General features: G+C 36.3%; 1 protein-coding gene across 2 annotated transcripts in view; it reads left to right on the top strand.

The window, feature by feature from the left end:
* The window catches only part of LOC128024564 (solute carrier family 22 member 23), a 44,297-nt gene that overhangs the window by 4,006 nt on the left and 19,516 nt on the right, over nt 1-20,775 (top strand). For both annotated transcript variants that reach the window (XM_052610727.1, XM_052610729.1), the window contains exons 2-3: nt 11,465-11,568; nt 12,785-12,939. In XM_052610727.1, coding sequence (XP_052466687.1) covers nt 11,465-11,568; nt 12,785-12,939 — 259 coding nt within the window. The remainder of the gene's footprint in view (nt 1-11,464; nt 11,569-12,784; nt 12,940-20,775) is intronic.

Genomic DNA, 20,775 nt, shown 5'->3' with positions numbered 1-20,775 from the left:
AAATCAATGTGATTAACAAATTAGGTCAAAAGTAATCAAAAAGTAGTCTGATTATAATAACTGAAATGTGTAATGTAATGGATTATGTTGTTAACAACAATTTTTGTCATGAATTTTGGAATCAGTAACGGACTACAATTTGTAAGTAATCTACCCAGCACTGATGGTATTTTAGTTTAGTGTAGTTTTATTGATTTATATAGCACATTTAATATTGACAGTGTCGACCAAAGGGCTGTACAACATTAAAAACTAAAATACATAAAACAACTAACCATATAAAAAAAATATCACACATTATAAAATATTTGACAGCGTTTACTCCAGACCAAAAGCCGTTTTAAAAGATAAGTCTTAAGTGAAGACTTAAAAACCTGAAAAGAGAAGGCTGATCTTTATATACAATGGGACACAGAAAAAGCACCTTAAGTTTCAGGGGCATCATAGGTAACGATAACAAAAAAATAATTTGATGACCTTGAAGGCCTGTTAGTCACATGGTACAACAGGAGATCAGACAGGTAAGATGGTGCCAAACCTGCCATAGATTTATATACAAACACCAATACTTTAAACTGGATTCGAAACTCAACAGAAAACCAATGCCAACTAATTAAAATTCAAGTGATACTTTCTCTTTTTTTGGTCTCTGTTAAAAGTCTGGCTGCAGCATTTTGGGCTATCTGGAGATCAGATAAACAAGACCTGAGTAATTCCTAAATACAATAATCCAATCTTTTTTAAATAAATGCATGAATAATAGTCTCCAGATCCTTAAAATAAATAATTTAATTTTAGCAAACTTCCTTAAAATGAAAAAAAAAAAAAAAATTACAACTGAATTTATGTTTATCAAAATTGAGTGCCGGGTTAAAAATGACACACAAATTCTGAGCACAAGTGCCTACAGTTTTAGTTAAAGGATTCAAAGGTTTAGAAAGTATGGAAGCACATTCAGGCCATCCAAAGACCAACACTTCCATCTTAGAATCTAGCTGTAAAAATAAAAAAATCTGCCATCCAAGTTTTATAACTTAACTTACACTATCGATCAGAGACTGGAGATATATTGTCATCTGGTTGCATTGGAAGATAAAACTGTATATCATATGCTTAAAGATGGTATTAGATCATATATTTAAGAAAAATTATAACTAAAGGAAGAAGATAAAGGGAGAACAAAACCGGGCCTAAAACTGAACCCTGTGGTACTCCACATGTATATAACATAGGTAAAATTCTCAATAGCAACAGAAAAAGGTCAGCCCTTAAGATAGGATGTGAACCAGTTCAATGCTGTTCCCCTAATCCCAACATACTGCTCCAGTTGACTCAATAAAATAGAATGGTCGATAGTGTACAAAAGCCAACCTTAGATCCAACCGGACCAGAACCCAACATTTCCCAGAGTCAACAGCTAATAGAAAATCGTTTAACACTTACAGAAGAGCTGATTCTGTACTATACTGAGCTCCGAACGCAGACTTGTTCAATATATCAATATATTCTTTAACAAGGAGGAAAGCTGATAAAGAACAATCTTCCCCAGTACTTTTAAAAGGAAAGGAAGTTTTGATATAGGCCGTTAATTGGCTAGGACTTGTGGATCAAGGATAGGTTTCTAAAGTACAGGGTGTATCACTGCATGTTTAAAACAGGATGGAACATGACCACTATTAATAACAAACAGAATTATGGACCAATGGTATCCAAAGATTTCATAGTTAAAAATGTGGGAATAGGATCCAAAGTACAGGATGCATGTTTTAAATGCCCACAGGCTTTTAGTACCATCATGCAAAGATCAAGATGTCTCACAAAGTCTCAATGGCTCAATGAGAGATTAATAACGAAATGCTGACAGGTAACACACTAAAGTACAGCTCGCTATCAGCAAACTCAGCAACTCCGTGTGCATGTGCTCCATAACTAAATGCACATCATTAAACTCTCACTCAACCTCACAGTCAATCTTTGCACGTGAGTCCCTAACAAGGAGCAGGACTTCTGGGACTATTTATTTCATGCAGATACGTCTGATTTTGACACGTTTGCTCACACTTTCACTGGGTGAAAAGAAGATGATAGCAACTGTAATGCATGATAATGAGCCAAAACAACAAGTGGATCTGCAAAGGAATAGCTCAGAATAAAGAAATGGTTGATTCCTCGATGCAATGTTCGAAATAAGATCTGTAGTCTTCTACCCTGAGAAAGAGAGAATCTCTCTGACTGAGTAGAGGAAGTTGGAAAAGTCCCTGAAAAATAATCCTCTGGAAGTCATTTTCCATCGGGAGAGCCCCTTCAGATTTTGAGGACTGTTCTAATTGCATTTGATGCCCCACAGGCTTTTATTTTAATAAGATGAGGTAAAATGAGTAGGAGAATATCATCACTGGAAGATACAGAGCTGCACATTTGGCTCTTATGTTGTATTCTGATGACAAGTTTAGGATTAGACCTGAAGGGTTTCGATCCAGTCGCAAGTGTGTAAATCGGATATAATGATAAAAATACTGTAGGTACTGCTGATCTAGCTTTTTTTCCATTTACTAAAAATAATAATGAGCTGAGTGTAACATTCATTTCATCTGTAACTAATATAGGCCATTAAATGATTGTGTAATCAAGTATATTATATGGAATTAAAGAAGTTGTTTGGATAATAGGAGTAAAGATGCTGTTAGTGTTGCCAAATTCTGATCACATTAGCAGTTGTTTGATTAAATTGCTTCTAGAATGTAATTGATTTTCAACTTTATTCAGCTGTTTAATGGCTCTCAGTGGGGGTTACACTCCATCGGTCCATCAGAAGTTTAACAGAATGCACATCCATTCAAAAAGAGTGTATAACACTGCTCTGGGGGGTGAACAAAGTCCTCCTGAAGCAAACCAGTGTGTTTTTGTAAGAAAAATGTCCATATTCAAAACGTAATAGTCACTTTACTTATGCAGTCGGCTTTGCCCATGAGCCACTCAGAAGTTAAGCTCGCGGAAGTCAAAAGTAAAATTGATAATTAACTGTTAAAATTTTAGATAAAGCTTCTAATGTGTTACTCCAGTCTTCAATGTCTCATGATCCTTCAGAAATCATTCTAGATGCTGATTTGCTGCTCGAGAGATCTTATTATTTTATCAACGTTGAAAATGGTTGTTCAGAGCAGCAGCGTTCAACGTTAGGATTTCTTCTTTTACTAATTTGGTTACTAGTTGCTGAGCTGATGTAGACTGATGAACACATGTTGCTGAAGCAGATGGATTGTTCTGGAAGGTTACACACGAGGCAGACGATGTTTGCCCCTAGGCCTTTCAGTTAAACACACCCAGAGCAGCTGTTCAAGGTCTTCAGGACCTCCGCTAGAAACCATCGGACAGGTTAGAGCTGGACACCCCTGGTCTAGAAACAATGTGTGTGTGTGTGTGTCCTGGTCTCCAAGTTGTCTTGAGGTTCTTTCTTGACTCTGCACAGATTTAGTTGTTTATGCTAAAGAAAACTCCACAAAGTAATTGTTTATGTCTGCCATTTTGAAAGATCTGTCCTTTCTAAACTGTAAACTGCAATGAAAGCTTTTATACACAAAGCTGCTGATTATGATAGTCATGGCTTAAAACAAAATCTGACCAATTACACCAAGCAGTAAAGCCACATATGGAGTAATTAAGAGCTTGTCTATCAATGTGTCTAATCAAAAATAGATTTTTATTACAAAGGGTTTATTAAAGCAAAGTAGCGACAAAGTATTTGGTATCAGCACAGTTGGAATGAACTCCGAACATCCTTCAAACCTTTTATAGACTTACAGTTCACTACCTTTAATGTAAATGAAGTTGCTCTTCTGTGCTAACAGCTGTGCTCTGTATGTTAATGAAGTTCTGGCACCCCATTGTCTGAGGTGGTTCTCTGTGTCCCACACCCATTGCCGTTCTACAGTTTGTCACCATTTGCTCAAGATATGATCATGCCAACTGATCTAGAAACAACGTAACTGTTGACTTTCTGCTTTTTCTATAATAATTAAGCCGTTTTGGGAAATGAGTGTGATCCAGCATCTATTGTGGAGTGGAAACTGGGTCTGGGTCTCTTCAGTTGTCATTGCACATTTGATGTACAGCGAGGGAATGGTGATAGTGTTCAGTTTATAGCGTTTCCCAGATGGCAGCAAAGACAAAAGATGATGACAGGGGTGCGTCGCATCCTTCAGAACGCTGCTGCTTCTACGGAACTTCCTACATATTATATCAAAGGGATTTTTTTCTTTGTGCATTGTTCGTTATCATAGATTTTCTGATGTGTTTTAACAACATAAAAATTGCAAAGTGAGCGTCTACTAAAGCAGCTGTCACGGTTAGATCCCCATTGTAAGGTGACGCCGATCGAGTGGGCTTCTTTGTTCGTGTGAGCTCTGATGGACATGGAAATGTGAGCTGTAGTTTTCTGCAGACACATTTGCACACATGCAGCGTATGCGTCCACCCACACATGTTGTATTTACCCAGCTGTCCGGCCTGAAGTTGCTGAGGTCAGCTCACGGTTCCTTTATCAGCTGGAGTGACTTGGTCTTCTAGACAGAAACACAAGTTGCTTATTTACAGATTTTCAATTAGACTGATGAGCTGGACTCATGACAGAATATGCATAACTGAAACAAATGTAGAATTATCAAACCTGTTTGGGATTGGACTTATTTCTGCTGACAGTATAAAGTGCTGCAGGGATGCACGATTAACACACCGCTGGTTTATTCAGGATTTTCCAATGGGGTTTTTCAGTTTATTAGTAAAATAAAGCCAGAGGTAAACATAACTTGAAGATACTCTGGCGTTTTGTTCTATGATGTAAACTGCACACACTCACACCCCAAATTGTCTCATCCAGTCACTTACTAGAAACATACGTTTTCAAAAATAAACATAACATTTACATTGTACAGCAAACCATTAAAGTGTCTTCAAGTTATGCTTCCCATAGGTATTTTTCTCATCAATTCAAAAACAAAGTAGTAAAAACCCATAAGAAAATCTGAAAGGAAGCAGAGGTGGATTAGTCTTGTATGCACATGTTCTGATGTCATATACCTCACCACTATGTGTTTCTCGTGCTATTGTTTGCAGACAGTCTGTCTAACAATAGAAAATAGATATTGTTATTACAAGTGGAGAAGAACGTTTTGTTCCTCGTGTATGTGCAGAAAACATCAATGTTCCCTTTTGGCATTTTGGCCCTATTTTAATAATTGATAAATTTGTTAAAGATTTCTTTGATTTATAGTGTTTTTATGACTATTCTGACTGTTTCTGTTCTGTACTTTGGTGAAGTAACACATGATGACAGACAAAAGACAATGGGCCCTTTTTGCCCTCTTCCTAGTTTTACCCACAATTCACCCTTCACTCTCTCTTTCTCTCTCTCTCTCTCTCTCTCTCTCTCTCTCTCTCTCTCTCTCTCTCTCTCATTGCTCTTTCTTTCTCTCGCTCTCTTGAAGACGGAGTTATGCACAAGGACACATTCCCAATCCCACATGCAGTGCACTGTCCAAAAGACTGAATGATGCCCTTATATTTGTGATTAAAGAACACAGCAAATTAAACCCGATTTTATCTTGTTTTTATGTTTTCTGAAGGAACCCAGATACGTCTGCAAGATGTCTGTTAAAGATTGCATCATCTGGAAAGCATCTGCTGTGTACAAACCTCTGATAGACATCTCTGTTTTGCATTCTTTCTAAACCATAAACATTTAAAAGACATTTTCTAAAAGTCTGACAGAAAACGTCCTACAGAGTTATTGCAAATAGACATCTCGGTGATGTCCGTGTGCTATCAGGGAACTGAGTAACCGTGTGGTTTTCAGATCATTGCTTCTGTATGCAGTTACAGTACAGAAAACAACCACAGATATGTTTATTGAAATCCCATATCCCAGTAACCCAGGAACGCAAGAAAACCATGCTCACAAGACATTTTTAAAGTTAGGATATTTCCCATGATAAAAAGTGTTCTATTGATGTGAATTGAAAAGCTTTTAAAACCCCAGAGAAATGGTTTTAACACATTGTGGGCTTATTAAACATCTCTTAATCAACATGCATTTAAACTCTCTGATCCTCATGGTGTTGCTAAGGCTATCTGGACGGCAGAGATGCAATTTAAACACCAAAAATACATGCTTAAATTATTGTTAAATCATGGTAACCACAAATTAACCATAGTTTAACTGTGGTATTTGTTGTAAAAAAGAAGTCAAGAAATAAGTTTGTACTTGTAGTCATAACATTAGATGTTGTCTTGTCTTCTCATCTTAATATTCCTGTTTAAAACATTCTGTACATTTAGTGTCAAGTCAAAACACACTAGCATTATGTAAATGTTAGAAACATGCTAGCAACATGCTAAGACATGTTAGCAATTTGTGAACATTAAAAAATGCTGATTCGTGCTGTACGTGTTAAGACATGCTCGTATAGTGTTAAAATAGGGTTGAAACATTAAAAGATGTTAGCTATGTGCTACATCATGTTAGCAATGTGTTATAATACGATAGCATTGAAGCAACTTATTAAATCATGCTAACAACGTGTTAGCAACATGTTAAACATGCTAATAACTTGCCAAAACAGTAACATTTTATTGTATTTCTCTGACCTTCTCTGAGTAAAATCTTCAAACTAATTTTAGACTTTGAGACCTGGCTTTGTCAAGCCAACATCAAAGTTTTTCATCAAACTACATTTATCAATTAATTTATTTAAAAAAAATTCAGAAACATGAAAAAAAAAAAATAAGTAACAGGTTTAATTTTTTACTTTTTTTTTTTTATATACCTTGTGCTGTCTGTGCTGTGTAAAGCACTGTATAGATGGATGTGACTCGATTGGAGTGCAGAATTGCAGATCTGGGGCAAACATATCTATATCTAGGGTACATCCTCTTTTTTTCTGGACCAAGATTTCTATATTGCCTAAAATATCCTAGCTTGCTTTTAATACTTGATGCAGATAATGATCGAAAAGTAGTTTAACCAATAATTTGTCAATAACATTGTGCATAATCGACCAATCGTGGCGCGTGAGACGGTGGGGTATACAGAGACCAGTCAAAGCAATGCAAACACACGTACTGTAGCGTGCAGCACATATTTACTGTAAATGTCCATCCAAACAGAGCTTCCAGCAGCGTGGGCAGTGTTGGGATGTTTGCTAACACTGAACTGCTGCTCAGGTATTTCAAACTTCTTTTCCCCTCTAAACAGAGAATGAAATCAAGGCTTTAGGGCTCTGCAGTGCGAGGTCCCTACCATCAGTCCTCAATTAACTCTCAGTGCGTCCTTCAGCACGCCTCGACCAGTTCCTGTTAAGTGCTTCCTCTTATTAGCCTCTTCCCAGGGCAACATCAGATCCAACATAATCACAGCTCTAATAATAGGTGGATCCTGCTGCAAAACACACACAAATCCACGTCCAGGCGCTCGCGTAGTAAGCAAAGTTAAAAAGCCTTTGTTCTAAGGCAGGGCTAAATGTTAAATTAAATTAAATGTATGCATTTAGCAGACACTTTTATCCAAAGCAACTTATAGTGCATTCAGGCTAACAATTTGTATCTAACACTTGTTCCCTGGGAATCGAACCCACAACCTAATGCAATGCTTTAACACTGAGCCCTTAACATTTGTGATTTGAGCTGAGGAAATGGTTTTAACAGTTGAAGTTAGCTGCTAGGGCTGTGTCTCACTGCTAGTCTGTTGCTAGGCAGAAAATATGCGGCAATCTCTGTCTCTCTGCCTTGAATTCTCTTCTGCATGCCTTCCCTTCCCTCATTCACATAGCTGTGTGTAAGAAACACTCAAAGCCTTCAGCTTTATCATTATGTCAGATCATCTCATGGAGATCACCTCTCAGACTCATCTTTTGTAAAGGGATGTCTCTCTCTCTAGCACCAGTCATCAAATACAAATTAGTTTGAAGAGATATAACCTGTTTTGAAATGTTTATAATCTGATGTAAAACAGCTCTTATTACTTCCCTTTCATTATCCATGAAGGTAGCGTATACCAGAATATCAGACAGACCTCAGTTGTGTAAATATACTTCTATAAAACCATAATCAGGATTTTCCACTTGTTAACCAAACAGCTGATGGCAGCCATTGACTTCCATGGTATATCTCTCTACTATGCCTTGTTTATAATTTAAAGTCCTTCATTCTTGGGCATACTCTAATTGTTGATTATTCCCTTGAAATTGTAATTGTTATTATTAATTATGATTATCACAATTTACTCTGAATGATGTTTATACCTTTGTTTGATGCAACTGCATGCTGTATTTATAAATGCAAATTAATAAGCTAAAAACACTTGAACTGAAAAACATCTAGTGCTTTTCTATAGTGTTAAACCTCAAACGTCAACTTTACATCTGATTGGTTTCTTCTTTAAATGATAAAAAAGTACACATATAAATGCCATTATAGTTTTATACTAAAACAAAAACAATAGAAAAACCCTAGAAAGAAAAAACACATCTTAAGTGCGCAGAATAACATACATAAGTGGACTTTGAACGATGAATTGCCGCTTTGAACGATTATGTATTTCATTAATTGTGCAGCCCTTCTTTCCTTCTTTCTTTCCTTCCTTCTTTATTTCCTTTTTTCTTTCTTTCTTTCTTTCTTTCCTTCTTTCTTTCTTTCTTTCCTTCCTTCCTTCTTTCTTTCTTTCTTTCTTTCTTTATTTCCTTCCTTCCTTCTTTCCTTCCTTCTTTCCTTCTTTCTTTCCTTCCTTCCTTCTTTCTCTTCTTCCCTTCCTTCTTTCTTTCTTTCTTTCTTTATTTCCTTCTTTCCTTCCTTCTATCTCTTTTCCTTCTTTCTTTCTTTCCTTCCTTCTTTCCTTCTTTCTTTCTCTTTCTTTTTTTCTTTCCTTCCTTCATTCCTTCCTTCTTTCTTTCTTTCTCTCCTTTCCTTCCTTCTTTCCTTCTTTCTTTTCTTCTTTCCTTCCTCCTTTCTTTCCTTCTTTCTTTCTTTCCTTCCATCCTTCCTTCTTTCCTTCTTTCTTTTCTTCTTTCTTTCTCTCCTTTCTTTCCTTCTTTCCTTTCTTTCTTTCTTTCTTTCTTTCTTCCTTTTTTCTTTTTTTTCCTTCCTTCTTTCTTTCTTTCTTTCTTTCTTTCTTTCTTTCTTTCTTTCTTTCTTTCTTTCTTCATTTCTTCCATCCTTCCTTCTTTCCTTCTTTCTTTTCTTCTTTCTTTCTCTCCTTTCTTTCCTTCTTTCCTTTCTTTCTTTCTTTCTTTCTTCCTTCCTTCTTTCTTTTCTTTCCTTCCTTCTTTCTTTCCTTCTTTCTTTCTTTCTTTCTTCATTTCTTCCTTCCTTCCTTCTTTCCTTCTTTATTTCTTTCTTTCTTTCTTTCTTTCTTTCTTTCTTTCTTTCTTCATTTCTTCCATCCTTCCTTCTTTCCTTCTTTCTTTTCTTCTTTCTTTCTCTCCTTTCTTTCCTTCTTTCCTTTCTTTCTTTCTTTCTTTCTTTCTTCCTTCCTTCTTTCCTTCTTTCTTTTCTTCCTTCTTTCCTTCTTTCTTTCTCTTTCTTTTTTTCTTTCCTTCCTTCCTTCTTTCCTTCCTTCCTTCTTTCCTTCCTTCTCTAGTATAGTATAACTCTAGTATAGCTTCTGTCGGGGTCACCCTCTCAATGTAGATTTCATGATTAGAATCTAATTATTGCTTTTTCTTTACCCACTGTTATCATATGAGTAACGTCCAGGATTGGTTGGCCTCTCTTATTTGTGTATATTTATGTATTAGACAATAAACCAAAGCATATGTATAGTTTGAATAAAACATGTCTGGAGTATTTTAAACTCTCTTAACCAGTATTTAGTCTAACAGTATTAAGTTAAGCGCTAAATGAAGTTGTTATGTGTGCTGCAGCCGGATCTGACATACATGGTTGGGTTTTGGTCTGAATGTTGTTCAGGTTGACTTGCCTGATGGAAGTGTGTGTGTGTGTGTGTGTGTGTGTGACTAATGTTTGTTGGTAATGTTGGCAGCTGGCTCTGATACTGAAGCATGTGACGGGTGCGGCTCAATCCGCACACAATAGAGGAAACCAGATCCTGTGTCAGTTTCAGTCCGTCAGTGTGTGTACAGCAGGGGAAACCCAGGACACATGAGCTCCTGTACAAACCCTGATACAATACAACCCACTAGCAGCTTGCCTTTGCTTTCTTTAGTAAATGTACTGTAAGTTCATTCGCTTCAGTTTTTAACCTGGTTTATTTCTTTATATGTCCTGCTCTGGAAGTATTTCTTCAGCATAATAGATTACATAATAGTTTTGTGCTGTAACAGCACATTTTATACAGCTTAGTGCAAAACATGCACATTTTACAGGATTAGATAAGACTTGGTTTCAGATAGAAAAGGGGAAATGGTGAAAATAAAGCATGTTTTTTTTTGTTGTTTTTTTTTTGTGTTTTTTTATTTTTAATTTTTTTGCTTTATGAGCATTTATGTGAACACTTACTGGAAATAGAAATATCATGTTCAGATGAGTCTCATCTCTGATCATCAGGCTTTTGAGGAACATTTATTTGTTCATCTGTGTTATCATTGCATTGCTTTATATGTTTTGATGCTACAGAGTTTTGATCAAACTGAGTATTGAAATATCAACTTATTATGGCATAATATTAGAATATACAATAGACTGTTATAAAAACGTTTTAATTTACATTACAAGCTATCCGATTTTCCTCTTTTTGACCAAAACAGCTGTATAAAAGTGAGGTGTGTGTTTTTCCTCCTCGAATGTGAGCTCCATATTCTCCGTATATAGGCCACAAACTCCTAATTTATCAAATATGATACGACATATTTTGTCTAAAGGTTCAGCTGTTCCATAAACATCACAACAACAAATGAAAAAAAAATAAAAAAACTCCCAGAAAAAAGGTACAAAAGCTGTCACTGCAGTACCCTTTTAAAAATATGCTTTTGTACCTTATCTACCCCCAAGGTGCACATTAAAAGATACATATTAGCACCTAAAGTGCACGTTTCAGCACCTAAATGGTGCCTTTTGAAAAGGTACTGCCACAGAAATACCATAGCAAATTCTGTACGGACAAATGGTAAAAATGAAAATAATCAGAAGTGCCTCCTGTCGAGTTCATAATAGATGACAAACACACCTGTGAAACTTCCCTTCTGTGTGTGTGATGCTGGATCTGTAAGGACAGTATAACATGTCAAGTGTTTGGACACATACACACTTCTGGTCAGCTGGTGTTAAATAAGGGAGACGTCCAGAATGAGCCGTGGTGTGGAGACTCCGGGAACGGGTTGAGAAATCCTGGTTTAGAAACTCAAATTCATACGTGGCACATTTAATACTTCTGGTCGTTCATACGGTGACGGATACGGTTGAAATATGTCATATATTAATAATAAGGCCTTTCTATCCCATCTTTCTGTCCCAACAGTGGAAGCTAGTGGGCGACTCTGACTGGATAGTTCATATAGCCAAGTTCTCTCTGTTGGTGGGCTCCATCTTTGGATACTTGGTGTTGGGAGTTTTGGCGGATTGGTGAGTGTGTCTAAAAATGTCTTCCTTTCCCGCATTCCTGACGTCACTCGTTTTCACTTCTTTCTCAAGCATGAGATGATTACCCTGTGGTGGTCCCTCTCGTGATCATCTACACGGATGTGTAAGTCAGCTCATAAGAGCTCTGCGCAGATGTTTGCTTTGGTGTTGTCTCCCGTCATAGTCCTCATGCCACATTATGAAGTAATTCCTGGATCCGACCCTGCTGTGAATATCTGTCTTAGCTTCAGATCTGTAAAAAGATTTCAGGGACTTGGTAGGGATCAACATTTTTTTCATGCATTTTTTGCTCATCAGCATTATTTATCCCTCTGATATCATAACTATAGTTGATGTCATGTTTGAGTAAATATGAACATGCCCTCTAGCTTTCGACACGGGCATTACTTCGACAGAGAGCTTTGGTTCATTTGCTTTCTTTGCTGTTCTTTATAATCAATAGTGTGAATGAAAATCTACATATTTTACTAAAGTACATTCACTTGATACAAAAGTAGTATTATAATAAAAGTGTATAAATGAAATATTTAGACGGTTAAAAAAGTGGTGTTCGTGTTTTTCAAATTTTAAATGAATGTTGAAAAAAAAATTGACTAAATGCATCAGTTGAATCGAATCTTGGTAGTCATTAAAATACAATGCAGGGTTAAGATTATGCAAACTTTTCTGAAAATGTAATGATTGATTGCATTGCACCATGCACTTATTATAGATATGATCTGAGTGTGTTTTCTGAAAATGACTAACCTTAGTAACAGAATTTATTAGTGAGAAGTTCCCATAAGCGTATGAACACAAATAAACCTCTCCGTTATTACTGAATGAGTATTTACTGTTTGTGCCGAGCACAATGTGTTTTGTGTCGCAAGCCAAGAGCATGAAATCATCAAGTCAGGTTTTCTATTCCACATGTGTCATGTTTATAATGTTACTGGGCCAGAGCAGTTCATGATTATGATAATGCATTACAGTTGTAGCATTTTATAGAGGACTTGTTTTCTAATTTCTCCTTTAGTTGACTTTTTTTTTCTCGGGTGACCTATCACTTTAAGGACTTGTTTGATTGCTTTTCTACAATAAACAATGCTACTCTGTTCACTCACCTGTCATAATTTAACATGACACACATAATAGAAATGAACACCGTTATTAACCATTTTGTAATTGGCCTTTTTTCCCTCTCTTTTCTAACACTAAGGATTGGAAGGTACCCGGTCCTGATCCTGTCCGTCATCTTTATGTTATTTTTCGGCATTACGGTGGCCTTCTCCGTCAACGTCCCAATGTTCATCACCCTGCGCTTCTTTGAGGGCTTTTGCTTGGCAGGAATCACTCTCTCGCTCTATGCTCTGAGTAAGTATGATGTCTGAGTTTAAACCGCTTTGGTCCAGAAGACCATCTGCAATATTCCACTGCAACATTAGTTTCAAGAGAATACATTTACTTACAAATTACAAAAATATATGCACATCCACATTAAATACTCACAATGATGCTTATATTACACCGTGCACAAATATGTACAGTAAATTATTAATTTCTAATAACAGTCAGCATTAATAACCTGTCTTTGCATGTCGGCATTACAGTTCACAGCTTGATGCATTTAGCTTGAGTCTCTTTATCTTTTGACCGTGGTCACCTGTGTTTCAGGTATCCTGAGCAGTCCTCTTGGTAATGTGAGTCTTGTTTCGGGTACAGTGAAAGGATCAGGGTGTTTGTGTGCAAAGCATTGGGTTTGTGGATGGAGAAAGAGAAGTGTTGTAATGAAAGATTGCGTCCAGATCTTGCTTTGTGAGAGTCACATGATCTTTCTCAGAAAGATCTTCATCAGAAAGACTTGAAAAGATCTTGACTCTGATCTCACTCCAGTCCAAATGTGCCTTGACTGATAACAGTTCTTTATTCCTAATAATGTTAAAGGGCTCAAAGTACAGTAGATACACTGTATACTAGACTCTTATTTGGTGCTGGTGGTGGTGTATAAGGACCAGACCAATTTATCAGCTGATGTTTAGGGAGATTTGAGATTATTGGCATCAGGTGATGATCATTCCCACCCAGAAGTTTCATTTCCCCCAAAATCTCCCATCAGCCTCATCAATAGGTGACACATAGTGTCTGATTTCAGTGTTTTTATTCACTAGGTAGTGAACAGAGTAAACACATAGTTTGGTTGATTTCAGTAACTGTGTGCACATTTGTGCCTCATTTGCTATCATTCAGTTCATCTGAATACAGTATACCAGAATTATATTGTTATTGACTACTCCTCTCACTAGATTTTGTTATTGGCCATTAAAAACACCACTTGTTTGCCAGCTTTGGGTCAAAAAGGGATCAAAATGAGGGTTCCAGAAGTATTTTTTCCTGTAAATTTTTCCAATATGAAATCGTTTTTTTGTTTTTTTTTAAAGAAGTCTTTGTTCACGAACCACTATTCATGAAATGATGTAAAGTTGTTAATTATATCTATAGAAATAATGTATTTTACGCTCAAAATGTGCATATTTATATTCGATAGCATGTATATAGAGAGGCTATAAATTATGTAATTTGTGTACTGGGCAGAGCTAAAAAAAAAACTATTTTGGCGCACTTTGTTGGCTGTGGAATCTGGTGGAACGGCATTATGGGTAATGGAGTTTTTAACTAGCCTGCTGCTTCCACTAAACTGTGGTTATTTATTTTAAAAATAAATTGAATTAATTCAAATACAGCACTAAAGCAAAAGCATAAACCATCACTTATCAACCTCAGAGCTAACAACAGGTCTGTTTTTAAAGGTTTATCAGTTATTGTTACAAATCTAATTCCCTGTGGAGAAAATGATTGTTTTTACTTCCAGGACTTTTACATACTGTTTTGAATAGTAGGTGAATATATTGCAGTCAGTTTCTCTCTTCTTTCCACTGTTTTCATCTGTTTTCTCCTGTCTTGAGGGTGAAGTGATATTGGCACTTACAGTACTTTGCTTTTGAACCTGTGTGAAGTTCTTGCTCTCTTTCACGGCTGCATTTGGGTTTTCTAACAGTGCCTCACAGGTCTGCTTGTCTACTGGACTCCAAAAGCTTTGGCTCACAATGGCTTACAATAGCTACAGTGGACCTTAATTTCCCTGTGATAGTAATTTTCTTAACAACATCTACCCAAAAATAGACCCGTTCTATAGTTCACCCAAAAATGAACATTTGTCGTTATTGACTCACCCAAGCTTCAATCGTCTGTTGAACACAAACAGAGATATTTTAAAGAATGCTGGTAACCAAATAATTAATAGCCATTGACTTGCATAGTATGGAAAAAATACTATGGAAGTCAATGGCTACCGTCAACTGTATGCTTTCCAACATTCTGCAAAATATCATCTTTTAGTACAGTAAAATATCTTGGGTGAGAAAAATTATTTTAGGCACAAATACTTTATTTTTCAGGTTTAGTCAACTTGAAATATAAAGATAATTTTTTATTCAAACTTTGTAGGTGAAGAGACGACTCCCCATTGGTTCTTATACTGGGGGCTGTTGCCATGCAAATTTCTCACAGGACTAAAGCCCTGACAACCCCAGCCTGAGCCTGATGCCACTGGCATGAGACGAGCTGTAGTACTGTTGTGTAGAGTAGATATAAAGTAAACAGCAAAAAAATGAAAAACTTTCTAAATGGTGTGAACGCTGTGGCTCTGTGCTACTTTCAGAGTAAAGTGCCTGGATAAAGCTGTCCACTAGCATTTCCATTTATCTCCGTGACCGTATTTGATTTGCATGCTGCCATGTTTGCAGATGGTACATTTTTAAGCCAATAACCTGAGCTGTAAATGCCATGGCACTTATTACTATAGAGCTGCAGGAAATGACATCAGTACAACACAAGAATGCACATTTCACTAATGACTGTCCTGACATGATGTAATATTCATACATATAGTAAACAGTATAAATGAAAACACTCTATCTGAACATAGTGATATATATATATTTATATTTCTTACACTTTTTTACAATCACTATGACAGTTTTTTTCAATACATTTAACAAGTTTCCTAAACTCTTAACGCACCAACACACCTAAAACACACAATTGGCAAAAATCACACATTGTAAACTAAAACCCAAAACTAATTTTCAAAATCCAATAATAAACTAACAAAATACACTTTGTCTAACAAAACACTGAAAACATGTTTCACGATCAAATAATTATTCAAAACACTAACACGTGTTCTCTTCCAACAGGAACATTAAGTCAATCATAACACAATGACACAAAAAACACTATCATCCCCTGAAATTACAGAAACTGCTTTATTTTATGTGTCAGGTCTGCCCTTATACATTAGACAGTATATTGTATTGATCATAGATTGTGTTTTGCACTGTAGCCTCTCTACATTTTTGTTTTGTTGGGTTTAGTAAATGCAACCCTTCTTAGCATTGAGTGTAGGGATCCACAACAAACTGTTGCATCGGTGGACGATTAAAGAGGTCATATGATGTGATGTCAATTTGTCCTTTCTCTTTGGAGTGTTAGAAGCTCTTGGTGCATGAAGAAGATCTGTAAAGTTGCAAAGACTAAAGTCTCAAACCCAAAGAGATATTCTTTATCAAAGTTAAGAATCTGACACGCCCCCTAAAACGGCTCATTTAAACACGCCCCCACATCTCTACATCACCGTGTGGAAATATTTGCCTTTGTTTGAGAAGCTAGGTGTAAATATAAAATGAAGTATCAAACAACATTAACTTATGATTAGGGATGCACCGAATATTCGGCCACTGAAAATTTTCGGCCGAAAATGGCCTTTTCGGTTTTCGGCCGATAGACTTTTATCATCGAAAAAACACGGCCGAAATGTTGTGATGACGCAAACAGAAACCGCGACCTGCAAGTGCACCTGCATAGTGCAGACCACGAGCTCCACGTGACATTCACTTAACACCAGTGAGAACATTCTCTCTCTTCGTATTCCTTTATTCGCAGCACTAAAACGTCTCCTAACAAAGAGATTAAGATGGACCACGAAGTAAAAACAAAGAAAAGTACAGTCTTATAGAGTCTGTTAGCACACGTCTCACTGAGATCTTGTCGGATCCTCTGCACTTCATCGCGAATGTGCTTGATCCGCGTTATAAAGACCATTACTTGGATGCGGAAATAAGGCAGCGCGCACGAGAAATAACCAAGCGGTTTCTGGATGCGGAGAAGCAGAGATCAGAGCGCAGAAAAAAAGACTGGTCTCTGCACCAGATGAGTGGCATGCACCCTCGTTGTCTTCTATGTTCAGTGAAATTCTGCAAGAAAGTGCCTCAAATAATAATAATACGTTGGCTATTTTGTTCTTAGGCTACTATATATGTGACATACACACACACACACACAAACATATATACATACATAATATCAGATTGTAGCCATATATCTGCTAGATTTTCTGCTAGATTTCTGCTTTAATTTGATAAAAATGTTTATTTATGCCCTGGCCCTATTTAAATACACTCTCTCAAATATTTCTCAAATGTCAGGCAGATGACAAGCTCAACTGCTCAACAGCTAGATGGTTATCTGTCTGAAGTCCCCATCCCCAGAAGTGACAACAGTCTTGCCAACTGGAGAAGTAATGCACTTTCTAGTCCTACAGAGAAAAATTTCAAATGCACTTTGTTTTTATTAAAGAACAGCTCATTTTAAAACCTTTCTGCTGCCAGTAGGCCTGTACATTATTATTAAATATACACATGAGTGGGATACATTTTTAGTTTGGATTTTATTTTATACTGTGCATTGTTGCAATATGCTTCATAAATATTTGCACAATTTGTAATTATATATTTTTATGTAAAAAAAAAAAAAAAAAGTTATGTAATTGTAATTATCTTTGATACTTTAATATTAATTTATGCAATTGCAATGTCTTAATTTTATTAAGTTAGTACACGGTCATAGCAATATGCAATGGTACTAATAATTGGTATAATTTATTTCGGTGTTTCGGTTTTCGGCCTTGGTTTTCTCTTTTTCGGTTTCGGCCAAGAATTTTCATTTCGGTGCATCCCTACTTATGATACTCAATGACAACTACTCTTGTTACTCGGGTAGATTGGGTGTGCCAAACTAAAAAATACTTTGGAACTCAATGACTACTGGTTTGGTTTCCAACATTCTTCAAAATACCTTCTTATGCATTCAACAGAAGAACGAAACCCTTACAGGTTTGGAACAATTTGAGGGCGAGCAAGTGATGACAGAATTGTAATTTTTGGGTGAGCTATCCCTTCTACCCCCCCAATCAGTGATGTTCACAAATTAAACATTGATCCAACTGAACAGCTCACATCACAGGCATCTGAGAAACCCAGAGATTAAAGAGCAAATCAGAACCGAAACTAGACCGGACTAGACCGTTAATCTACATATTCATAGAGAGGATCCGACAGGAACAATACAAGACTAACCAGGCAGGAGTAGAGCTCTAGCTCTTCAGCTACACCCAGAATGAACAACGCAGACAAGAATTCTATCAGACTAGAGAAACAAGACTAGACTAGATCAACTGGAACAGGCTGGAGATGGACCAACTCAGGGAATGATTCGCCAGAAACACTGAGAAGGAGAAGAGAATATAAAAGAGAGAAATGATTGCTAGAGAACAAGGACTGTTGGGCATAGTTAAGGTCAATGAGTCTGAATCAACTCAACACAGGAGTAAACAAACGAGACACACATGGACAGACACACAGCTTTAAAACAACATTATATATTTCCACTTCTTATTAAATAATAGTAAAGTACACAGATATTCAATGAGTCATGAAGACGTGGCTCAGTAGCCTTCCCTGCCATCAAGAAGTTACATTTTCTTTATTAATAAATATGCCTTTTATAATAGTAAGTTGCAACCACTGAGTATAGAGAGTTCATAGAATATAATTAATTCACAGAATTCTATCAGGTGATGATATTCCGGTCATATTCCTTCCCCACCAGCAGAGGGCATCACTGACCGACAGCCAAAAGCTTGACCTAAAATCACCCGATTTAGAGCGATTCAGTTTTTAGGATATGCGTGTGTAAATTAATTCATACTTCAGATTTATCTGGGAAGGATAAGCGCTCTGTTGAAATCGTTAAGGTGGATGTATCTGCTGTACACTGCTGACACAGCTAAATGATCGAAATCTAAATATATATATATTCTTTATGTACATAAGTACGCTGGAAATATTATGAACAGATATGTGGTATTAATAGCAGAAACTAACTGAAATATGCAATAAATATTCAAATGCAAGCCTATGTTACTATCTTGTAAAAATGTGTGTGTGTGTGTGTGTGTGTATATATATATATATATATATATATATATATATATATATATATATATATATATATATAAATATATATATATATATATATATATATATATATATATATATTTATATGTATGTATATATATATAATGCAACATTTAACATGCATCATCTTGGAATTAAAGCATGCATTTAAGTCCGTACACAGCCTTATTTCTCTGAATGATGTTATGATGTGTGTATTTTATTTCCTGATTCAGCAATATATATTTCAGACCCTTTAAAACCGTGCAAATTCTAAAGCTTTAGACAAGATTTACAGTTTACATAGGAGTTAAGTCTTAATAAATGTGTATGTTATTAAATTGATTCTTAATTTAACTCTTGTTTAAATCATTAACTGCTCCAAAATTGCATTATGTTAACAAAGTCATTGTTGAAACTTCTGCAATTAGCTTACTGTACCAATAAAAACAATGCTACAACAGCATAATGAGATAAACACTGTAAATCTTTTACATTGGTAACGTATGCATATTCCCCGTTATAGATCAGTGGTAGCAAGCCTTATATGTTTGGCCTGTGAACATCATGTTGCTTAATTAATTCTCGTGAGCCTTGAGTAGGAGTTATCACAGCTGCTAGATTCCAGCCATAAATGTGAGGTGGGATGTGCTATTCACAGAAGTTATGACATTTAACCCTTTAATAACATTAAAAACCTTATGTAATGATTAAGGGATCATTAGCAGCATGCAGCTTGAATCTTTGATTAACAATTTTATATTAACGTTTAAATGTATTGTTATTGTAAAGTGTTATGAATGTGTGATGATCCGTGATATCCCAGGATAGCAGCATCGATCACACACTTGATTGTGTGTGGTGCCTGCTGTATTTCACACACTAGTCTTACATTTCTCTCATTCTTGGAAACGTTAGCTAGTGAGAGTCCATCGTGATTGAATCGTGTGTGTGTACTGTAAACCTACGGCACACTTCCATAGGATTCTGAGCTTTTCCTGGAAATGATTGGCTTTTTTTCTGTAATTCAGTTCCTTGCACAACTCATAAGTTGGTGTTATAGCAGTGAATACTGGTGAAGTTCTGTGTTATGCCAACAGTCCAGGTCTCCAAATAAACTCAAACTTACCTGGCTAGCGTCATAAACCTGCTTTTTGAGTCCTTTTTGAAAACAAACTTGATGATAAATGGTCAAATGGTTTCCAATCCAGTGCATTCATTTGTTTTCTAATTGCATTGTCGTTGCTATTTTTGTGAAGGGATAGTTTACCCTCCTCGTAAAATACGTAGGAATTGTTAGCGTTGGACACCATTGTCCTTTGTGACTCTTCAATGGCTACCAGCACTTTGCGAATCATAAAAAGCATACAAGGCAACACTAAATGAAAACCCGTGGCTCCTGATGATATATTGAGGTCTTATGAAGAGAAACGATCAGTCGGTGCAAGAAACTGAACATTATTTACAACATTATTACCTGTAACCCAGAGCCTCAGGCAAACAGGAAAATGCAATTATCTTCCACAACTGGTTCTTTCAGAAAGTTTGTTTCGATGAACTGGCTCAAATAAGTGAATCACCTGTTCATGTAATCACGCAGTGAAGTAACATATGCACAATTATATTATTAAAGCACCCGATAATGATGACAAACACAGATGTTTAGCATGTCTAAAGCATTTAAAGTGAACAAACTAGTCTACATCAACTCACCTTTTTACACAAACCATGAGAAAGCATGAAAACTTAATTTAGCCCCTTATTCAAGCGTTCGGTTCACACATACTCTACTCAGAGTAACTTGAACCGGACATCATTTGGGACTGTAATGTAATTTATTCTTACTGTTTTTGTATTG

This window comes from Carassius gibelio, chromosome A2, assembly GCF_023724105.1.
Source record: "Carassius gibelio isolate Cgi1373 ecotype wild population from Czech Republic chromosome A2, carGib1.2-hapl.c, whole genome shotgun sequence".
NCBI lineage: Eukaryota > Metazoa > Chordata > Actinopteri > Cypriniformes > Cyprinidae > Carassius > Carassius gibelio.
The sequence above is the reverse complement of the archived record's forward strand: the minus strand, read 5'-3'. Positions and strand labels throughout refer to the sequence as shown.